Below are 21,398 nucleotides of genomic sequence, written 5' to 3' on the forward strand. Positions count from 1 at the left end.
TTGAATGTTACGAATACAAATGTACCGTTATTTAATTACTAGAAAATAAGTGGCAGACGCGTACAGGTAAAACGTTGAAACAGTTTAATAGCTCCTGCATTCGTGTGAATTTGTAGCCTTGAAATATGTAGCACAAAGTGGTTTGGAAACATTAAATATTTAACTTTTCCGGTGCTGCGGTCGCTTTTGATTAGTCTTTGCCGAGTATACAACGAATGTACACACGTAAGTGCAGCACCAAATGGATCAAAGAATTTGCTCGAATATTAAATTGGGTTGTTTTGGAATCGCTTTAAACGGCTCGTTGAATTTATTTCTATTTACTTCCTTATATGATTGCTGTGCGGACATAATATTTTTTATGCAATTTTGTTAAATCAATTGTACATATAATTGTACATATAATATGTATCAATAATAATATTCGACTAGAGTAGAAGAGACCTCAATGGATAATATAAATATTTTACAAAATAGATATCGTAAATATGAAAAAGATACGTAAAAAATTTTGTTAATTTAACGAAATTATACGACAAACAACAGCTGTTTGATAGAAATATATGATCCTCTAATTGTTTTGGGTAATTTATACGGAACATCCCCTTTAATTTAGTTACATGTTAAAAGGTTAATTCGAAACTGAATCTCGTTTTGACCGATATCTGACAGTAAAGGGTCAATTAGCCGAGGAACGTCGGTGAAACATAAAAATTCTTCTGCTCTTGCGGATCGCGAGGAAAGTTACACTTCTCGTTCAGCTATTCCGGAAGTTAGCTAGCCAGCTGTACTTTCATTACTGCTAAGATTAATCTGCAGTTGAACTTTGTTCATTAATGCGAGATCATAAAAGTTTGACCGATTTTCATCTTCTAGCGACCGACGGATCAAAGAATGTTTTAATTTCCTTTTATACTCTTCGCCGTTGAATATATGCATGTTAAAGAAACTCGGAGATAGCTCGAAACAGTCCGATGATATTTAGCATACCGTTAAAGATCGATCTTTCATTTCGGAACTTAAACGAATGTTTCTAAAAAAAATGGAACGACTTGATTCTTACTTTTCGATTTTCGTAATTCTTATATAAATTAATTCCCTAATTGCAAATATGTTAAAATATACTATCCGATTCTTTTTCGTTATAACAAGTGAAATTAGAGAAAGGATACGTTACGGAAATTCGTGAATTAGTTACTTTATATAAATTAGAAATATGCTACAATATATTTTTCAGCGTTTTCTGTTTAATATAAGAGAAAATTCTCAAAACCTTGATATGAAACGTTTGAAAATTCGAAGCACGTTTCGAAAATACACGACGGAATTTTACGCTTGGGATTACAGAATTTTATGTAAAATCGTTTTACGCCCGTATTAATTTATGTTAGTTTCGTAGTTAACGATTCACGATTGCGTGTGTTTCAAGTCTGTATAACGACAGAGAAATTTTAATTATCGTTAATGGGAATTATCGACGATTCTAATATCGCGACCGCGCATGCTCTGAAAGTTTCTAGATTTAATCATGATACAGTGTATTAATGTTTATATGAAATAGTTATTACGGCGCAATTTATTTTCACAATTCCCAAAGCTTGTAAATATTCATATCGAAACGTTTACAATAAAAATATTCTTTGACTCATGTAAGTTCGACCAAGCTGATAAATATTTACCTATTCCAAATTACGTTGATATTCATGATTTTTGTCAAACAAGTTCGGAACGCAGAATAATGACCTATAAATTCCTTTTTAAACTTCGATTTTAAAAGATGTTTCTAATGTCGATGTCGAAAAGTGATCAATTTGATATCAAACGACCCAGCTACGAATGTTCTACAATAACGGAACTTACTTTCTGATATTTGTAAAAGATATACCTTAATCCATTCACGAACGTGCTTATTGTTAAACTTTTAGTAACGAATAGTGATTGGTATTCAAATTTGTACTATATTCATGCTACATGCTTCAGACAGGATAATAAAATATCAGATAATAAAAATCAAACATGAATTGAGAACTCGAATAAAAAATTTTCCACACGATGTTAAACAGCAATGATACCCATAAACCGAAGGAACGACAAAGTTTACCAACTAATAAATCATAATTCTTGTACTTATGAATATTTATTTATTTGAATCTTGATCGTAAATGTACAATCGATCCCGGAAGTATCGTGTGCAGCGCTATAATACAGGAGATACTCGAAGCTGACGCAATGGCGATCCGATTGCGCTACAAGAGATACGCATTGACAGTACAATGTCTAACGTGGCAATAAATTATCTCCCTGGTGTACACTTAAGAGCATGGAACGCATAGTACACGTGCAGTTCTGTCAATATTTCACGTGAATGCGCAATAAAACGATTTCCTATTAGACATTGGTATCTTGTAACCTCTGAACCAGGGAATGATTACGTAAAGCATACAAGATCAATCGATGGACCATACTACGTATATTTCCGTAATGTTTGCAAATGCCAGATATATCGTCCCGATATACATACAATATGCTCGCTGCAAACTTCATTTCGCATCGGACTGCCCTTTATCGACGTGGTTAACTCGCTGTGTCCGAAATTGTTTTAAAGAAAGAACTCCTCATTCGCAAAGAAGTTTTATTCTTCCAAAAATTCCATTAGTCCATGGAAAGAAAAACTCGATATGAAAACGTCGACCGATTTTCAATTTTGACTGCTTTTTTTAATTATTACAAGAGAAGAGAAGTTGAATAATAAAGCTAAAATGGCATTGTAGTTTTTATTGAAAATTTGTAGAAAAATTTGTCAAAAATTGTTTCGTACGGTTTTCGCCAATTAGACATGTTTCTTTCCTTTGTTTCTTTCGAGTTGTAGATTTTATTCGTTGATTATTTTTATTTTTGTTTGTATGTGTATATTTATTTGTTTCTGTACCGATATATGTTTTCAGTTCGCGCAGGAGAAATAAAAGCACAAGTTAAAATTAATTGGCACAGGCGATTGTGCAACATTTTTTTAGACAGCGAGAAGCAATTTTAATTTCAGATTATATTTAATTATTTGGATTAATATCACATGTTTTCGCGTTGTAATTTTAATCTGTGAAATTTCTCTGAACTAAATTTTACAAAAGGGGATTATTATATTTCAATTGATTTCCAAGTGGGATAGCACTGAAATGTTTCATTTCATTGTAAAAGAAACTGTTAAATTTCAATATTCATTGCAAGGAGTATTAATAAATATTAAATACAATATGTAATGTCTCTAATCACCAGATAAACATAACATTGTGCGATTTAAAGTTACATCATATCTACCTCCAGTTTTTTAAAATCATTTTTTTTTTCTAACACTTCGTCTCACATGTGTTTATTTTACTTTATTACCACATATATATGTATCCATTATATTAACATCAAATGTCTTATTTACAGCAAATATTAGATCCCAGGTTTTAAATGGAAAGTGTAATCAATTATAATCCTCTCCCTGAGATAAGGTTATATCCACGAATCTTATTCATTACTATCATTAATCTTTGTATTACTTTATTATTCACAGTAAATGAGGCTCTAAAAATCAATTTGTGAACAAGTATTATGAAATGAAAACGTCAAAACAAGGAAGTAAAATCTCTTAAAATCACTAAGATCCCTCTGTTAATCGAATTAAAATGACTTGCTTTGACTACTTAATCTTCTTTTGAAATTTTATTTGAAATTTCACGGAAAATAATGCAAAACAATCAGAATGGTGGTCACGATAGAATTCATTAAGATTTTATTTGATCAGCGTTGAAAGCTAATTCTCTTAGGAAACGCGCGCAATGTGTGGGTTTTCTCATTGGTAGGAGGAGGGGGAGGGGGAGATGTTTAATGTATGACGCCTTTCTATCTGAAATTCTGAAGAAGCGCGCTGAATTCAGATCCACCAGTAGATCTCAAAATGGCCGCAGCTAAGATAACGGTTTCCTTGAGAAGGACCACTTTTTTTTCTTTACTCTCCGAATACGAAACGTTATCTTGCGCGCTTCTATTACGACATTAGAACGGTGCTATGAATTCCAGTCGGTTCTGTTCGCGTAAACTTCACCAGGAATTTTCTGGCAATCACAGCCGAAAGGAGCATTAACATTCGCGTACTCGTTAAATTTCGAACCCTTCTCTCGAGGAAAGTGAAATAAATGACCATTGCTAAGCTTCTTCAAATCGATATTTTCTAGCATGATGTTTAAATAAGGAAATAGTAACTTCATACAATTTCTTATGGCAATTTTTAAAAATTTGCAAATTTTTATTGCCGTATGTGAATATATCTTTTATAAAAAGGATAAGATCTCATTTCTGGAAAAGTGAGATTTTCTTGTTAGAAACTTTTTATTAAAAGATGAAAATTACTTGTTTCTATTAAGAGATATTCTTTGTTCTAAAATTGAAAATGATTGAAACAATAGAAATGTACTAACACTTCTATTAGAAATACACTTTATGGTTGAAGAAGTTTACCTAATATTTACGTTTTATAATAGTTCCTTTGGCGGCAAATAAACTTTCATGAAAGAAATATATTCTATTTATTAATATCATTAAAGATGCAAAAAGCTACCGGATACTGTTTCGTTTCACAAATACCTTGATGAATTTCAAAACCAAGTAACAATTGGATGCTTTGAATAAAATATCTACTGTCGTCTGCTCGAACCTGTGGAATTTTATTTGAAGTTAAAATTGTCTTAGCACATAGAAAATAATTTAGAAAAAGTATTGACATCCAAATTAAAAGTTTCAGAAATGAAAAGTTACAATAGCGCAGAATTAAATTCTTGATTAAAGAGAAGTTAAAGTTTCGAATATAGTAATTTATTTCTCCACTACTTTATGCGACAGTTGGATATGAAATTACGTACAAAGTTTAAATGTCTATTAAGAAATTTTAATGAAGTTACAGAAGTGTTGGGTATAGTTTCTTTCTGACACTTTTTATTTATAATTATTTTATCTTTTGATTACAAACCATATGAAAGTATCTTTAGCAGAAATAACTTTGAATTTGTAATTGTATTTAAAACAATTGTATTCGAAATTATTTCAATTTGTAACAAATAAGCTCATAATCTTACTGAATATTTAATAGAAATATCGTTACATGTTTGTTTAAACTTGATAAACCATTATAACAATATTTACTGCTGTCATCAATGTCCAACAAATTATCGACATCGCAGTAACTAATTATTTTCAGTACCATTACAACAATTACATACGTAGGTTGGTAAATTGCTTGCCAAAGTTTCGCATTAACATCTGCGAAAGGCAGAAATATGGCTAGACTTTATGACATGAATGTAACCCGTCATTTCCGTAATTAACAATTTCTACATATTTCACTTTTGATGCTTTCGCCCATATGTAATTATGGAGCAGGACCCAGTGAAAATTAAATTCTAATTAAAACAAGGGATGCTAACTTGATTCGATTGTATCTAATGCGCTCGAAATATCGTATGATACATAATAATGTTCCCTACTTTTCAAATACACGACCGTATTGTTTTTGTATTTTGTTGAATTTACGAATTTCCACTAGAAAGTTCTTAACTAGCATATTAGCTTTCATAGTATGACGAGAACAAAGTTAACTTTAGTATTGAAAACTAGAACCTATTTAAATATATTAAGCTGCATTTAACTGTATATGACAACTTAAAGGACAGAACTTGCTTAACTTTCGCGTTACTTATTCGTCATTAAAACTTCATGAATGCTGAGGCGTTATATTGGACTATATTGTGTTATAAATAGGATAAATTGCTTTCTATTATACAAAAAGAGAATAAACATTTTTACGTGTTGCTTGAACACATACAATGCGATTTGATGTAGCGATACGTGCAACAGTATGTATACAATTTTTGTTATACTTTACGAACTTTGACAACTCTTATTCATCTCTGAGTCTCAGTCTTTTGGAATTTCATTATACCTTTAAAAACGATGAAAAATACATAATAAGCAATATTATGAAAAATGTGTTTGAACTCTAAACATATACAAAAATAATTGTGTATAAAACGAAGATCTCTATTTCACATATACTACATGTATGAACATATATGAGATACGTATAATAACTTGTATAACTTTTAATACACAAGTAATTTTTAAGTATTCGTATATACATATTCGCAAATATTGCATATTTTTTATTATTGGTATTATTATGTTTTATTGAATTGTATCAGAACAAAAGTTCAATTAGTCAAATTGAGAAATTAAAAAATAAAAATTTAATATTGTAAAAAATAAAAATTTGCACACACATCCACAGTCTAATTATTCCTTATCAAGAGATTTCATTATTCACCCATTAACATAGAACCACGCAAAGACACGAAGAACAATAACGTTGCATGATACGAAATCTTCTCACCTATCAATCATATATATTAAAATCTCGTTTAACTTAATCAAGTTACCTGAACTCAAGTAACTTGAAATCACTTTACTAGTGTGAACTTGTTATTTAATTGATTTAAGCTATTTTGTCAAGTTTCTACCCTCGTTTACATTAGTCGAATCCCTTAAATTCGAGTAACTAGATTAATCTGAACGGGGCTTAGTTCCACGCGTGAATATCAGATCGTGTAAAGTGTAAATGGGTGGATATATGTGGTGGAAATCTCCTTGATTTTAGTTCGCCAATGAAAACGCTAAACATGGAGGGAGGGAGGGGGGGGAAAAAACACAGCAAGGGGTTAAGCGAAGAAACAGCGGAGGCAAAGAAAGGTCGATAGAGGAGTTGGCAACACGTTTCGTTTCCGCTGCCGTCATCTTCAAGTCATCTCTTACTGGTTTACGATAGCACCCCCGCGAAACTTTCGGTACACCCGCACTTAAAGTCATCCTTCGAAATAGTGCGATGTAGGTGCTATAATGTCTGTTACGAATACTATTGCTGGTGGTGGGCTGGGTTTATGACTTGCACTACTTCGCATGCCACGTTCCTGAAAGACGCGAATCGCTTAAACTCTTCCTGAAACCTTTTTCGGATGACTTTCACGCCATACTGTGCACCCCTTCGCAAACGGAACTCGCCAGCAGCAAGTTTAAGGGTGGTTCTTGTACCATTTTGAAGCGAACAGTCGCACAACGTCGCCTTTTTACTTTAACGCCGATGGAAATCGTATTTTTTATAGACGAAGCGACTTTTGATTGTTCGCAGTAGAACGAGTGTTCTATAAATGAAGATTGAATGCGAGGTTGCATCTACGATTTGATACAGTATTCAACGAGTTAGTAAATATTTGGTAGATACAGCGGTTGCACAGTTAGAGAGTTGAATACATTTACATATTTTATACGGGTTGGTATATTTCGTTGATAGTTTCTCTTTCGTTAGTACATTTAGTTATGTTTCATATAGGTATGTATAATGGTGAATAGAGGAAAATTAAAAATTTCCATTTGTATAAAATTGCTTATATAAGTTCTAGCAGCTTTTGTAGTAGGTTTACTACAGTCATTTATTCTGCAGCACCTATTTATTAAATACTATATATACTGATACTAGATATATAGACATGTTAATACTTAATATAAATTATCTGTAAGTAGTTATAAATTTTATTAGATCAGTATAGTTATTGTATAACAAAAATGATTCAATAAAACAGCATTGAATAGTTAATTATGCTTTGTACATTTTAACATTCACTTGAATTTTTAAACTGTAAGATGTTCCGTATGCATTTCAGTACAATGTCTATTATTGTATTCCATGGCTAAGGATAATATGAAAGCGCCATATATGCAAAATTCTTTAAAAGCTTTAAGGAAAGTGTTGAAAAGATATTAAAGAATACAGAAGGAAATGATAATGGTTTTGCTTTTAACATCGTACATAGCAAAAGTGGGCTGTAAAGGGTAGAATGTTATGTATTAATAGATTTACTGAATTAAAATTCCTTTTGCCTAATAAAATCTTACTGTTAGACCGTAGATGCCTACTTGATATTTTGACACGAAGCTCACAGAATTAAGCCTATTCTTATATGTGTCATCACAAGCTTATATTTGGCTTAGATTATTCCTTGTACTTTTACGCTTTTTATATATAGGTCTTAATCAATTTACCACTGCCTCATTCTTCCTGCTTCCCTCCTTACTCAATACGCTAGGCTCTATTCTATAGCAATCCCTTTAATAACTTTTTTATGCCCCTATTTCTATCTTATAAAGAACGCATTTCTTGTTTTTGTCCTCCAGCTAGTACCAGCTTTCCTCTTTCGCTTTTCCACACCTTATTCTCGCGATTAATTCTTGGCTGTCTTCGCTTCCCTCCCTCTCTAGATGCTCTCCCCGTCCTTATATATTTATATCTTCTATATTTGTCGTTCATGATTTTATTGTAGCGTACCTGATATTGCAACTCATGTCCCTTTCAGTTAGAGTTTTAATTACATCTACATATATTTTGTTGCCTTAGATTTCCCACTCCTGGTCGACTAGGTCCGTTTCTATAAAATTTATCCTATATCTAATCAGAGTAACAAAAGAATAATTTTTCTATCCAAATATTCTGTGACCGATATTGCCTGATCTTCAACGAAGGAAACCAATGAGTAGGAATATCGACTGATTGATCGGCAGTCTGTTAAAGCACCCTCTGCACGTATATGTTTGCCCGGTGCTGCGAATCTGAATCACGAACGTAATCTAACCATCTGACAGAGAAAAGTAGATAATCCTTTTCATCGATCGAACAAGAAGTGATTTCAAGCTATTTTTATTCCATATAAATCGGATAGCTTGTCCAGAAATGTGAACCCTGACTTTTTTCAAACGTCGATAAAATTAATTATCTGAACCACGCACATCGTGCACGGTGTTGGCAGAATGTAGACGTAAAGAAAAAAATTTCCTTAAGCTTCGCACATCAGTCAAATAATTCTCCTTTTGAACACTTAACTTCATCATTGTTGCTGTACATAAAACTGTCTGATGGATATGAAAACCTGTATTGAGAATTAGGTCGTCCGTTAAGTGGAAGCTGTACAATCATAGAATGAAAAATTAATAAACACGCGTGAATATAAACAAAATTTATCTCGAATCAAAATGAAACAACACGTAAGAAAATAGGCGGTAGCTGATTAAGTGAGGAAATTATTATGTTCAAGAAATTCGAATGTCATGTTAACACATCTTTCCTCGTCAACATATTAATACCCTTCACACGTGTTGAATTATCAATCGCCCAATAAAAAAAAAAGAAAAAAATGGAAAAAGAAATCTCATCGATCAAGTTAAACTCGGCTGTCGTGAAGGCAAACCGCACATGGAGAACCGTGCGTCTAGTCTTGGTAGAAAGAGGCCAAGCTTTCGACCGTCTATCAGTCCTAAGGGGAACTTTCGCGGTTGGATTCCTTAGAGCAGTGGCAGAACCTATGTCTACGTGTGTTTCTCGCTATCCTGGGAACGTGTCTTTCGTATGAGGAAGGCGGGTCCTACGGTTCGCGATGGCGGAGGGCACGTGAGCCCCAACGGGCGCATGCGAACCAACCCTAAAGCTTACGGCAATCGAGAAAGGATGCCTTTATCTCTCTCTCCCTCTCTCTCTATATATATATCTCTTTCTCCCTCCAGCTATCGCCATCCCCGTTTTCACCCTCTCGTTTCAGTCTCGTCGGTGGCGAACCGTGTAGCCCCCTCGTGTGCCAGTCTGCACCGAGATTCCGGCGCGAATCGTTCTTCTTCGTCGCGGCGTCACGCCAACTCCTAGATGGATGTTGCTGAACCGCATTCTCGTGTCAACGATTTACATCGTCGCGCAATTCCTCGCAGTCTGTCCAGCCTTCGTGGAAGGTCAGTGATGAACTACGACAAGCATTCGATTATAAATCGTCCATGATTAAAGAATTGTTGGAATTCAATGGTTCTTGTGTGAGGCACGTGTGATCATCGGCATGCACAGATTGACGTGCATGGAATGCGATCGTTCGATGTGGGCGGTGATGAAGACATCAAGTCAATCTTCTTTTTTCCTTTTCGTATATCGCACATATATTTCATAAGTGTCACAGCCCAAAATAATTCAGTGATCTTGTGTTAGAAGAATATAGAGATTGTAATAGGGAAACTTTACGGGTTAAGAATGAAAAAGTACAAAAATATTATTTGACCATTGTTTCCTAAAGCCTATTCTTTTTCCCAATATTATGTGTTCAGTAAATAATTTTTTGTTCCAAGCTTTTAAATAGTTTTCCACTTTGCTTAAAAATTTCAGTTGTGTCGCTTCTGAAATATACGTACATGCGATATTATAAATCGCTGCTTTGCATCGTTTCACGTGATAACCTTTAATCGGTCGTTATAGTGGTCAAATTGTTGACGTATATGTAATAAATAAAAAATTAATTGATAAAATGCTTAGCTAATTATAATTGTCCTTGCACTGTAGAATAACAAAGATATAATAAAATATAGAACGATAAGAAAATTAATGAAAAGTGGAATATTCTGGTTGGAGGAGTGTGCATCGTGTAGAAGAAAATATAATACATCAGCGATTTGATCCGCATCGCACTACTTGAGAGTTAATCACGTGAAACAACGTGAAGCAGTATTTCATCACAAAGATAATTTGCCGTCAAATGATAACTTAACATACAATATTATAGAAAATATATAGAATATAAAAACAAGCGGGTTAAGATTTCCATCATTAAACAAATTACTTTGTTAGAATTTCTTAAAATTTCATTGTGTAGCATTAATCGTAGCTTTGATTACTCAAAGTTACATACGACTGTTGTAAGAGTACACTGCGATTGCGTTCTTTTCCTCTTTCGTGTTATGTGAACGTGCTCAACGCAGAATTCAACCAGTATCGCAAATTTTGTTAAATTTGTTGATTTTCACGAATGAAATCGTGAATGCTGAGAAAAATGTATTGACAAATGTTAAAAGATAGTCGAAAGTGCAATATTAAGGATACAGTTTTTGAAATTCGTGACACGACGTAACGTGACACAAGGAGGACCAAGCGGATACAGGCTTTTAGAGACGCAGGATAACCCAGTGTTGCGCATCTATTCGTGTGTTCTATTTTTCTTTTTTTTTCGTCAACGATGCGTGTAATGGCAACACGTTCGAACACATATTTAACATGGACCGACAAAGAGACGTTTGATGGTACAGCTATTTCCAGCGGTAAATTAGGATAATTTGTTCCGTGTTTTACACGCGTATTTTTATTTGCACCACGAGCCGGTCGGTCAGTGAGACGTAATAATTACACGGGCTTTTCAATGTGCCTGAAAACATCTCTCAGCGTTTGCTGCGAAATAAATTTCTGCAGCCTTGTTTGACCGTACTTCGTTTAATCTCTCGATGAAAGTAACGTATAAAAAGAAATATACAGTGATAAATGAGATTTAAGACTTGAAAGAGTTATAATACGATGAAATGAAAAATATTTAATCAGCATCGGTTTTAAAATCAATCTTTTTGATATAAAAGAAAGGTTGTTTTCATAACAGCAAACGATATTCGATATGTCTTCTTTCCATTTCAATTTAAGAATGATATTTGCGGACTGTGGATCGATGTGTATTTTAGAATATTTCTTCCGCGTCCAGTATTGAGTGACACAATTTTTTTTCGTTGACGAATACATCTTTAAGTGTTTTCACGATATAAATTGAACAATAAATTTTAGATTCTTCTATTTCTATCCAATGTGTTTCTACTAATATTTCAAATCATTAAAAATATAAAAATAGAGATAAAAATACAGAAAAATGTTTAAAAAAATCCAATGACATAAAACTTTCACTTCCAATACGATTTAAAAATTAATTTCACTCAATAATTACTATTTAACGATAAATCTACATAAAACGCACGCGCATTCTCTCTTTCTCTATCTGCCTGTCTTTTTCATTCAATCCAGGCAGCTAGGCAGACATTTTCAGGAGACATTCAGTCACGTTCACCCGAAACCTCTGGTGACCATACACGGTTCTTTCACCCTAATCTTAAGCACTCGATCCTCTCATTCATCCATTGCATTCGAAACTCGATTACTTGCTATTCCCAACCGACCAACTTTCTATTCTCACAATATAGGGTAGATTGATATTATGATATTTGGTGTTGCTTAAAAATCATTACTTCTCTCACTGAAAACTACCATATATGCTTCTGAAATCTTGAAAACTTTTTCTATCATCTTGAATATTTCAAATTATTTTTATGTGTTACGTACAACTTACTTGTATCGAAAGGTTCAATTAAACAATTATAATCGTTTAAAATCATAGAATCATTTTTCTATCAGCCTAAATATTAAAAATTTAAACTGCTTACATCAAAAGATCCAGTCGGGAAACGATAACTCCATAAAACCTTAGAATCTGTTATCTACTACTGTGAACATTAAAAATTGCTCTATCCCTGAATTACCTTCAAATTATTTTTAGCCAAAGATCGAATTGGAGCAGCAGTAAAAGCGGCTGAACAGAGTTACGAAATGTACGTTTCATTTGATTTATTGGAGAACCATTACGTGTAAATGACCCGGGAAATATCATCTCCTCGTTAGGAACAACTTAGTTTGCGTTTGGTATTATCTACCATGGGATCCCTCGACAAAGTTCTCGCTCTACTAGCCGAGATACACGAACTGTTACACTGGATATCTCACTTTTGGTGTCTGGGGGCTGGCTCGATTCCTCTCGTCGACGCGCGATTATCCCTCGATATCACGCTGCATTATTTATCCACCCCCCTCCCCATAAAACCGTCGAATTTTCGGAAAGGCGAGAAACCTTGGCGGAGCGAAGCAAGGAAACTTTCGTCCGTTATCCAGAGGCTCTGTCGCTATCCTTACCCCTGACAATAAGAAATAGAAGGGGAGGCGACTGGCTGCGAAGCTTCCACCTTTTTCATCGTCCCTTTTTCTCTCCCTCTTTTGCCTTTCTACTTTATTCGAGCAACTTCCCCGCAGACCGGAAATCTGTTCGCGCCGGCTGCCAAAAAATCGCTGGCGTCGTAACGACGCTCATTTAATTTGGGGCCAACAAATGCAACCGAATGTATCTTCCGAACAGTTTCACGGTGCTGTTCTTCTCTGGGTTCTTTTTCAACTTTTAATACGTGCAAGCATCGTATATTGTCTGTTGGAACGATTGGTTGAATAACTCTTAATGACTTTATGCTTGAATAGCAGATTCTAAACTTTGTGCAAATTAAGCGAGAAATTGAAAAATTAGTTCGAAGTGCAACTATGTGCAAAGTATTTTTTAAACGTTAAAATACTGAAATCATAAAAATCTAATATAGATTTATGATCATCATTCGCGTGTACCTTCATTCTGAATATTTTGGTGTTTGTGATTTATCGTTCTATTTTTTATTTTTATGCTATCCAATAAAGGAACAATAGAAAAGCTTCGAGCTTATATTTTAAAAGATTCGCCCTACTTATAATCAAAATTCGATATATGTGTTTTAGACAAAATACTCATTGTGTATTAAATATATACAAATATATATGTGTGTATTCGATTTAGTATAATGATATTCATTTGCTGTTTTTCATAGAACATTGTTCTACTCATGCTAATATACATCTCTTGTGTCCAATTTTAATGCGCTTTATAGAAAATTAGCATACAACATACTATTCCTCCTAGAGCTATTATATTCTACGGTACATTATTCCTACGTCATTATTGGAAATAGGCTACCATGCATTTCGAGCATATTCGATTCTAATAGAGTTTTGGAAGTAGGATTATTTTCTTCTCGTACAACTAAATAGCAAGTATTATCAGCAGATAATTTTTTAATCTTCTATTGGTATCATACACATATATCTGGAAGTTATTTAGAAATTTTGCATCCGTAAAGTGAAGATCAAATGCAAGGTTCAAATTAAACTTTAACAAATAAAATTTATCTTTATTACATCAGAGCCATTAGCGTAACCCTATTCTATGAATTGAGGGATTAATACTAGATTTTGTATATTAAAATGTGATTAATAGATACGAGTATCATTACTATTATTAATACTATTCATCATATATATATATATATATATATATATATATATCACTCACTTGTCAACGAATAATCGTAAGATTAACAAATATCATACATTGCTCATATTTTTTTAATAACGTATCAGGTTATAAAAGAGCTCGATCTGGAATTCGTTCTTATTGATCTCATGAGAGAGCTTCGTTCAGGATTGCGTGAAGAAACAATCTTATCTCGCGAGGACGGGGACAATTGCTGAGTTGCAGCAATCCGATCGCGTCTCAAAGTCTGCGAATAAACCAATTTCGAGTAGAGCGTTATTGCACTAACGCGAATACTTTTCTCTTAGCAGATTCTCACTGATAAACCATCTTTTAGGGAGCGTCCCCGCATTATATCGTCGCTATAAATTTCCAAGACTTTCCCGAGTGTGTGCCATCTTCTTTGGTAATAAGCTATCCTATAAAGCGCCCTGTACCCATTTTCGTCTTCGCTTTCATCTCGAATAAACAGGGTGTGCGCCGATACTTCTCTCGAAGCGTTACGCGCCAGCCATGGGGTTTGTATTCTACCATAACCGACAAATTTTTACGCGTGCTCGAGATGCGGAAAATCTGGGGGAAGATCCACAGGCAAGAACGTTTTTTAACCGTGGCGAAAGAGGCTTCTGAATTCTCGTCGTAAAGCTGTGCAGGAAACCCAAGGTCTTCACGGCTATATAGATAGGATAGATAGGGGATACACTTCAAATAGGGGATCGCTTCGGCTTGTTCACGCGTGTGGATGTACTGGATCGGTTTTTGCACAGAGCTTTCCAACCATTCATCCATTCGCTGCTACTTTGGTGATGGGTATACTTTCCACGCACGGTCGATTACGCTTCTGTCCATTAAATATTTTTGTTCACACGTGCAAAAATGTTATCTAGTACTATGAAATATATCACCAGGGTACTCTTATACGATAATTTAACAGGTCAAAATATTGAATCGAGAAGTTATCGATTGTAACTTTTCAATTCAATTCGGTATTATCAATTTTTAACGCATAAATACATAGTCTTTATAATTTTACTTCAAATGGAACAGTCATTTGACTTGTAATTTGTCACAAATTTACTATTTGATATTTTAAAATTTTATTGTCTTTTTTAGTAGCATTTGTTTTGTCGGCAAACTTGTTATTTTTATGCAAGGGAACTTATTTATTAGTATTAGCGATCCGAAAGTTTCATTCATTCACCAATGATGTGAATTCAGTATTTAGAATTCAGAGAATCGTAGTATTATTAAATAAAATCATTTGATACGCATTACCAAATAGATAAACAAGTATATATTTTTTCCTTTTTAAAAACAGCGCTATATAAATTAATTCTTTACATTATTGTATTTGTGAGTTAATTATACGAGGAATAATCTCATATTTACATGTTAAAATAGCGCAGAATTGTTCCTTTTTATCACACTGTCATACACATAATAAGATTGTTAACAGAGGAGACACTTTGGACAGGTTGCCTTTGACTTTGTTAGAACAAAACGAGTTGCTATCTTAATGGCCGTAACATTAATCTAGCTCATGCTAACAATATCATCGTTTCCGTCATAAATAATAGAGAAAGTCGTTTAAACGAAGAAAATTGCAGTGTGAGAAACAGTCAGGTGTAAAGATCGCCGTAGATAGTATGTACCGTGGTGGTTTTCTACTGGTTTCCTTCACAATACCATTGAAACGATGATATAAGAAATAAACCAGCCGGCATATAGTCTCCTGAATTTATTGCTACAGATTCTATGCAATGAATAATGTGTTAAATCTATTATATTCTTAGGGGAAAAATTGTTTAATTAAAATAATGAAAAATTCTTCTCGTTGCAACTCGGTTATAGTTGTGGACCAATTTTATTTCTCGATAAAATCATTCAATGAAGTTATATTCGTTTTCGACATTTGGCACAAAAAATTCCACGTGTCTCGCTGCCATAAATGCAGTTTCCAAATTGCAACCACGATTTCACATCTTTTTCCATGCGTGAATTTGAATTGCTTGTAGATTATCACTGAATTCGAAAACGCACGCCCTTCGTGAAATGCATTTATATTATGAAATATATGTGTATGCAGCAAGTATGTATTTGAAAAACTATACTTCGAGCTATGTTTCCGAACAAGTGTTTCATTTTCTACGTTCTCCCACGTAAAAAGTCATTATACATGTTAAAACTATTTTTCATTTGAAAGAAAGAATTCAGATTGAAGAGAATTAATAGTAACTAATCGCATTTTTTTCAATCTCACATATCATTTGCATATATAATTATTCATCCCTGACCCAGATAGTCCTAACTCCTACTCGCAATAACTACGAACAACTTACGAATTCCAAGTCATCGACATTAATAACTTGTTCGCGATTAACACGATACCTCGTCCTTATAATTCATTGTCAGTCATCCTAAATAGCGTTCGCCATATTCTCACAGCGAAAAATATAGCGGAGCTTGTTCCTGGCGCTTTGCAATGCACATTAGTTTCACTTTGTTGAGAAATTAGGCTACCGCGATTGAGTCATCTGAGTCGATGCACAGCATTGTTCGCGGGATTCCATTGTATGGACGCTGTGTGCGGCGTAGACCGGTCATTAATATACAACACGCCACAAGGCGACATTCAACCCCTAAAATCAAGCGAACGATCTCTTGCTGGCAGGATATTGATTGATCCGTCGCGTTGAAATAACTCGCGCTCTCGTGTCGACCACAATAATGCTGACTTAACAATGTGTACTGGTCAAAGATTTATGATCCGATATTTCTGACGAGTTTTCGAGACAGCCGGAAAATTACCCTTCTGTCTATCTTTCTTGAGGATTCTATTCTTGAGCCATCGTGAGATTGAAAATTTAACATCCAAATTATATAAAGATTTTGGTCTAAAATGCACAAAACTAAATTTTAGATTCAATTGAATTCGATATAGTTTTGTTTAATTGAGGAATTGGCTGATTTTTAAGATTTCATGAATTATAAGGGTTACAATTTTTTGAAAAAATCACGATATAAGTACATAAAAAAACTATATACAGGAAGTAGATCGAATGTGGGTAACTCTAAAAAATTTTCATTTGAATTTATTAAAAATTAAATAATTATTGTTAATTATGTTTGTATTTACAGGTGATGTGATATCTATAATAAATAATGATTTAATGCAATTTTGTTTCTAAATAACAGAAATATAGTCTATAGCCTGTACCATAAAATAGTAGTGTATAGTAGATCTGATGTTCGCAGCAAAAGTTCACTGGAAAATTGTTAATTGAGATATATGCGATCACGCTTATTACCATGAATGTCGATTATCACGGACGATTAGCCCCAAATGTAGATTAAAATTTACAATTATGACCCATTTTGTTACTCTAAACACACATTCATTGTAATAGCATTGCATTCAAATGTGAAATAATTGTTGCAAATACGGGTAATAAATTCACTTACTGTCGATAAGAGAAATTAGAGAAACAGCGTGAAACTTTCTCTTTTCACTGTTTATAGAAGTTATTGGCGGAACAGATTGGAATAATTACGTAGGGAAGATATTCTGAGAAAGTTGGTTGTTGTATCGTCAATGTTTTGTAATATACTTCGCATCAATTACGCCTGTACCGGATTCAGGTTGTCGCTCAATACGCTAATTCAATGGATCAGTACGCGTCGCACATATCAAAGCTCTCTTTTAGCAATTTCATTTCACGTTATTTTGTAGATCAAAGCGTACAACTGATGGGCATATCAATATTTCTTCGGTACATTTCAGTTTGCGCGATACACTGTCAAACTTCTCGCTGGATACAAAACGTAAGCGTTAATCGGATTCGACGTACAACGCATTAACGCGATGGACTATAATCAGTACCTATATCACTAAATCACTAAATCACTATCATATTGAAGACACGATATATGTTTCATGTTCGCGTTATTAATCATTGGCTTAATTACTGAATAAGTGTGAATACGATACTGGAAATATTAATTACTTCGTTCGAATACGCGTAACACGTTATCACTTACACTTTTCGTAAAATGGAAATTAATAACTAGACTACGAATCTATATGTAAATTCATATTTTTACGAATAAGATTAGAAAAATAAAACCGCGACAGATATTTGTCTTAACCATCAAATATTATGACGAATACTATAAATACTCTGAATGTTTTACATATTTATATGCATACTATGAATTTTAGTATCGTTAAATTTTCCTATTGATATAGGAACATCTATAGTGTACTAATAAATATTATAGTAAATAATAATTATCATCAGCTACTATTAATAATTGACGAGGATCAACAATTAATGCTAATTACTTGATATTGGTAAAAATTGTAATATCCACATAAAGACAGTGTCAAGAAAGATAACAAGAATAATATTTTTAGAAAATAAATTTTATACTAATAATAATTTTTATTTCATTATTTTAGTTGTAGTTACTTTAAAAAAATTTCAAACATGCTACAAATAAGTCCGGTCACTTTCACACTCGAACAATTAATTTGTTTATGAAACTTCTTGAAGTGATAGATATGTACCTTGAAATTAAAAAAGTTAGAAGAATTAACAGACTTGCTGCATTAATTATAAACTACCATTTGTACTTTGCAATAATGAATATTAATTTGAAACTGAATATTGCAAAAATTCTTGCTTTTACAAAGGCTTCTTGTTTACATTCCTAAAAAGGAGGAAAAGACAGGTGTTATGACCGTTCGCTTAGAGACGAGGTCGCGAGGAAAACGCGTCAGCGAGAGGCATAAATTCTCGCTACGATTCTGCTAATCGACGCCGCGAAATAGTCGTTCCCCTGTTTCGATGAAGATAACAGAGGTAGTTTAATGAATTTAACACTGTATTAACAGGTTAACATAAAATAGTGTATTTGATAATATTTGACAATAATATGATGAACACGCCACAAATTGTTTAACAATGAATACAGTAAATATGTTACAGAAAGTTGACCCGACTTTACGATATCTCTCAATGAATTCGTTAGACTATGCAACTTTGATTTTACTCGCCAGACCTCTCGATGTATAACGTTTGACTCGTTAGAAGGGACTGATTGCCTCTCGATCATTTCTTTGTCTTCTCTGGAAGACGACCCCTACTATGCTCGGATCACCCCACCGTTCGTGCCTATGATCACGTATGCCGCCTTCTTGTGTGGAAAAAGTAACGGACCAAAATCGACGTTTCTAGAACTCGCTGCTTGGTGACAACTATACGTTCGTCGATACATTGTATATGTTCCGTCGGGCAGATAAGACGATCTGCCTGCGACACTGTAGAACCGCGAGCGACAGTTAGAAATACAGCCTGTGGTAAGCCTCGTGACGTAACAACAGGTATTTCATGTACGTGTTTCTATTTTACATTTTTCTACCAAGAGTTTCAGTTCATAAATACCATGAATAGAAGTTTCCAAATTTTAATTTGAAATTATTAAATACTCTTCATGATCTATAATTACAACTGATATAAATATTCGTTATTTTTTAATCTAAAATGTGAAAAATACAAAATTCCAAAAATGGTTTAGAAACTGTTAATTAATATTTATATTATGGATGTACGAACATTAAAGAAATTGAGCTTAAATATGTGCTATATTTACTAATGTTACTGCATATTGTATCGAATACCTAAAATATTTTCTATGTTTTTGTATATTACGTACGCCCTATCAGTTTTCGTATTTTTAAATTTCCTATAAGTGAGAAAATTCATACTCTATTCATCATATTCATCGTTTCTTGAAAAATATGCTGCTAGAAAAGATTAGAATATGAATGCCATGTAAGAAGATAATTTCCGAAGTTGTACTGAATAAGAAGCAGAGACTCGTGTATTACTGACACTTCCAAGCTTCTCGACTTTGATATGCTAAAACTTCACAAATTTTAATGAATATTGGAAAAATTTTGAAACCTTGCTTTACTATTCAACTGTCATAAGTCGTAAAAATCATGTGGTCAAATGTTATCAGTATAACGAAATTGTGCAGGGAAGTTCAAAATTGTGAATGAAAGGAGTAGTTATTAAAGGAGGAAAAATGACTCTTGATAATAATAAAATACTAATTTCTGCATACAAACGTTGAATAGCGGAATTTTAATCATCGAGATCAATCAAGATCATCAACATTCAATCAGCGAAAATTTATTTAATTAGCGATACTGACTACAACGTTATAATATTCTCATTTTTCCTCTAATATTTTCTGAAGCTATAAATATTTTTTCCACTTCAGAGCTGACATGTTCGCAGACACTCTGCTTCGAGTAGTAAAAGATACCGTGAATTTGTGTTTCCTTCAAGGGAAAGTGCTTTTTAATTTTCGCTCATGTTACGATAAATAAGAAAAAGTCCGCAAAGGCAAAGCTGCTTCGTTCGATCGCTCATCGAAAAGGATCGATATCGAATATGAAATGAACGTTGAGACGAGGTGGAGTGCGTGCCAAAGATAAGTCTCTAGCAAAAGCTTGAACGCTTTGACAATAAATCACACGATCGACATTTACTATTCCATATCACGGATATATTTCAGTTCCACTCGTGAAATAGACTACATATCAAACGTTAAGAGTTTACTCGGTAAATACAAAGGATGAGAAATAAGAAGAAAAAATTGTAAAACGGTCTGAAAGCAAAGTAATTCCACTTGTACGTTTCGATGATTCTATTTTAACTCTTCCTTTCAACCGTAGTTCTACTTTAGGTTTCTCTCTTTACCGTATAAAATTATATAGTATCATGTTATTATTGCTGAAAACTTCCGAGTCTACCGAGGTTAACTTCTTTATTTGCTATTAAATTCTTTTCATGCTGTGATTTATATAAGAGAATAAACGTAGAGAGAAATATATTTGGAAATATTCACAAATGAATTTGGCGAAGATATAAAATTCGCGATTAATGTAAATTAATGTACAAGAATTAATTTTATCATAAGCAATCGTTAGAAATAACATTTTATAGTATTATAGATGTTTGAATTCTGTACTCTACCGACACGACTGTATTTAGCTAATGATATTTTTCACTATATATTAGGAATTGTAAATTTCTTCACAGTATGCTTCACACTTGTTTTACAGTATTAAGAACTTTTAAATATTACAAACAAAATCTTAGGAAATCTAGATTATTTATTAACGAAATCTTATGGATGAAATTTTACTAAAAAATTTTGCAGTTTTGGGAACAAAGAAATTACGGATTTTTATAAATAAAGTAATTGAAACAACTCTCACTACTTATTGTGTATATACACAAA

The 21,398-nt window shown here is 33.4% G+C and overlaps 1 protein-coding gene across 6 annotated transcripts in view; it reads left to right on the forward strand.

The window, feature by feature from the left end:
• Positions 1-21,398, forward strand: part of LOC117231735 (neurotrimin-like) — a 297,752-nt gene that overhangs the window by 153,335 nt on the left and 123,019 nt on the right. For 2 of the 6 annotated variants that reach the window (XM_033490464.1, XM_033490472.1), the window contains exon 1: positions 9,699-9,861. The exons of 1 other annotated variant lie outside the window; for it this stretch is intronic. In XM_033490464.1, coding sequence (XP_033346355.1) covers positions 9,783-9,861 — 79 coding nt within the window. In that variant the 5' untranslated portion in view covers positions 9,699-9,782. Of the gene's footprint in view, positions 1-9,698; positions 9,862-21,398 lie in introns of those variants that run through there. 3 more of the 6 variants (XM_033490441.1, XM_033490482.1, XM_033490456.1) reach the window with 2 other exon arrangements.

Source organism: Bombus vosnesenskii, unplaced genomic scaffold, assembly GCF_011952255.1.
Source record: "Bombus vosnesenskii isolate JDL3184/JDL3185 unplaced genomic scaffold, Bvos_JDL3184-5_v1.1 scf7180000013263, whole genome shotgun sequence".
NCBI classification, from domain to species: domain Eukaryota; kingdom Metazoa; phylum Arthropoda; class Insecta; order Hymenoptera; family Apidae; genus Bombus; species Bombus vosnesenskii.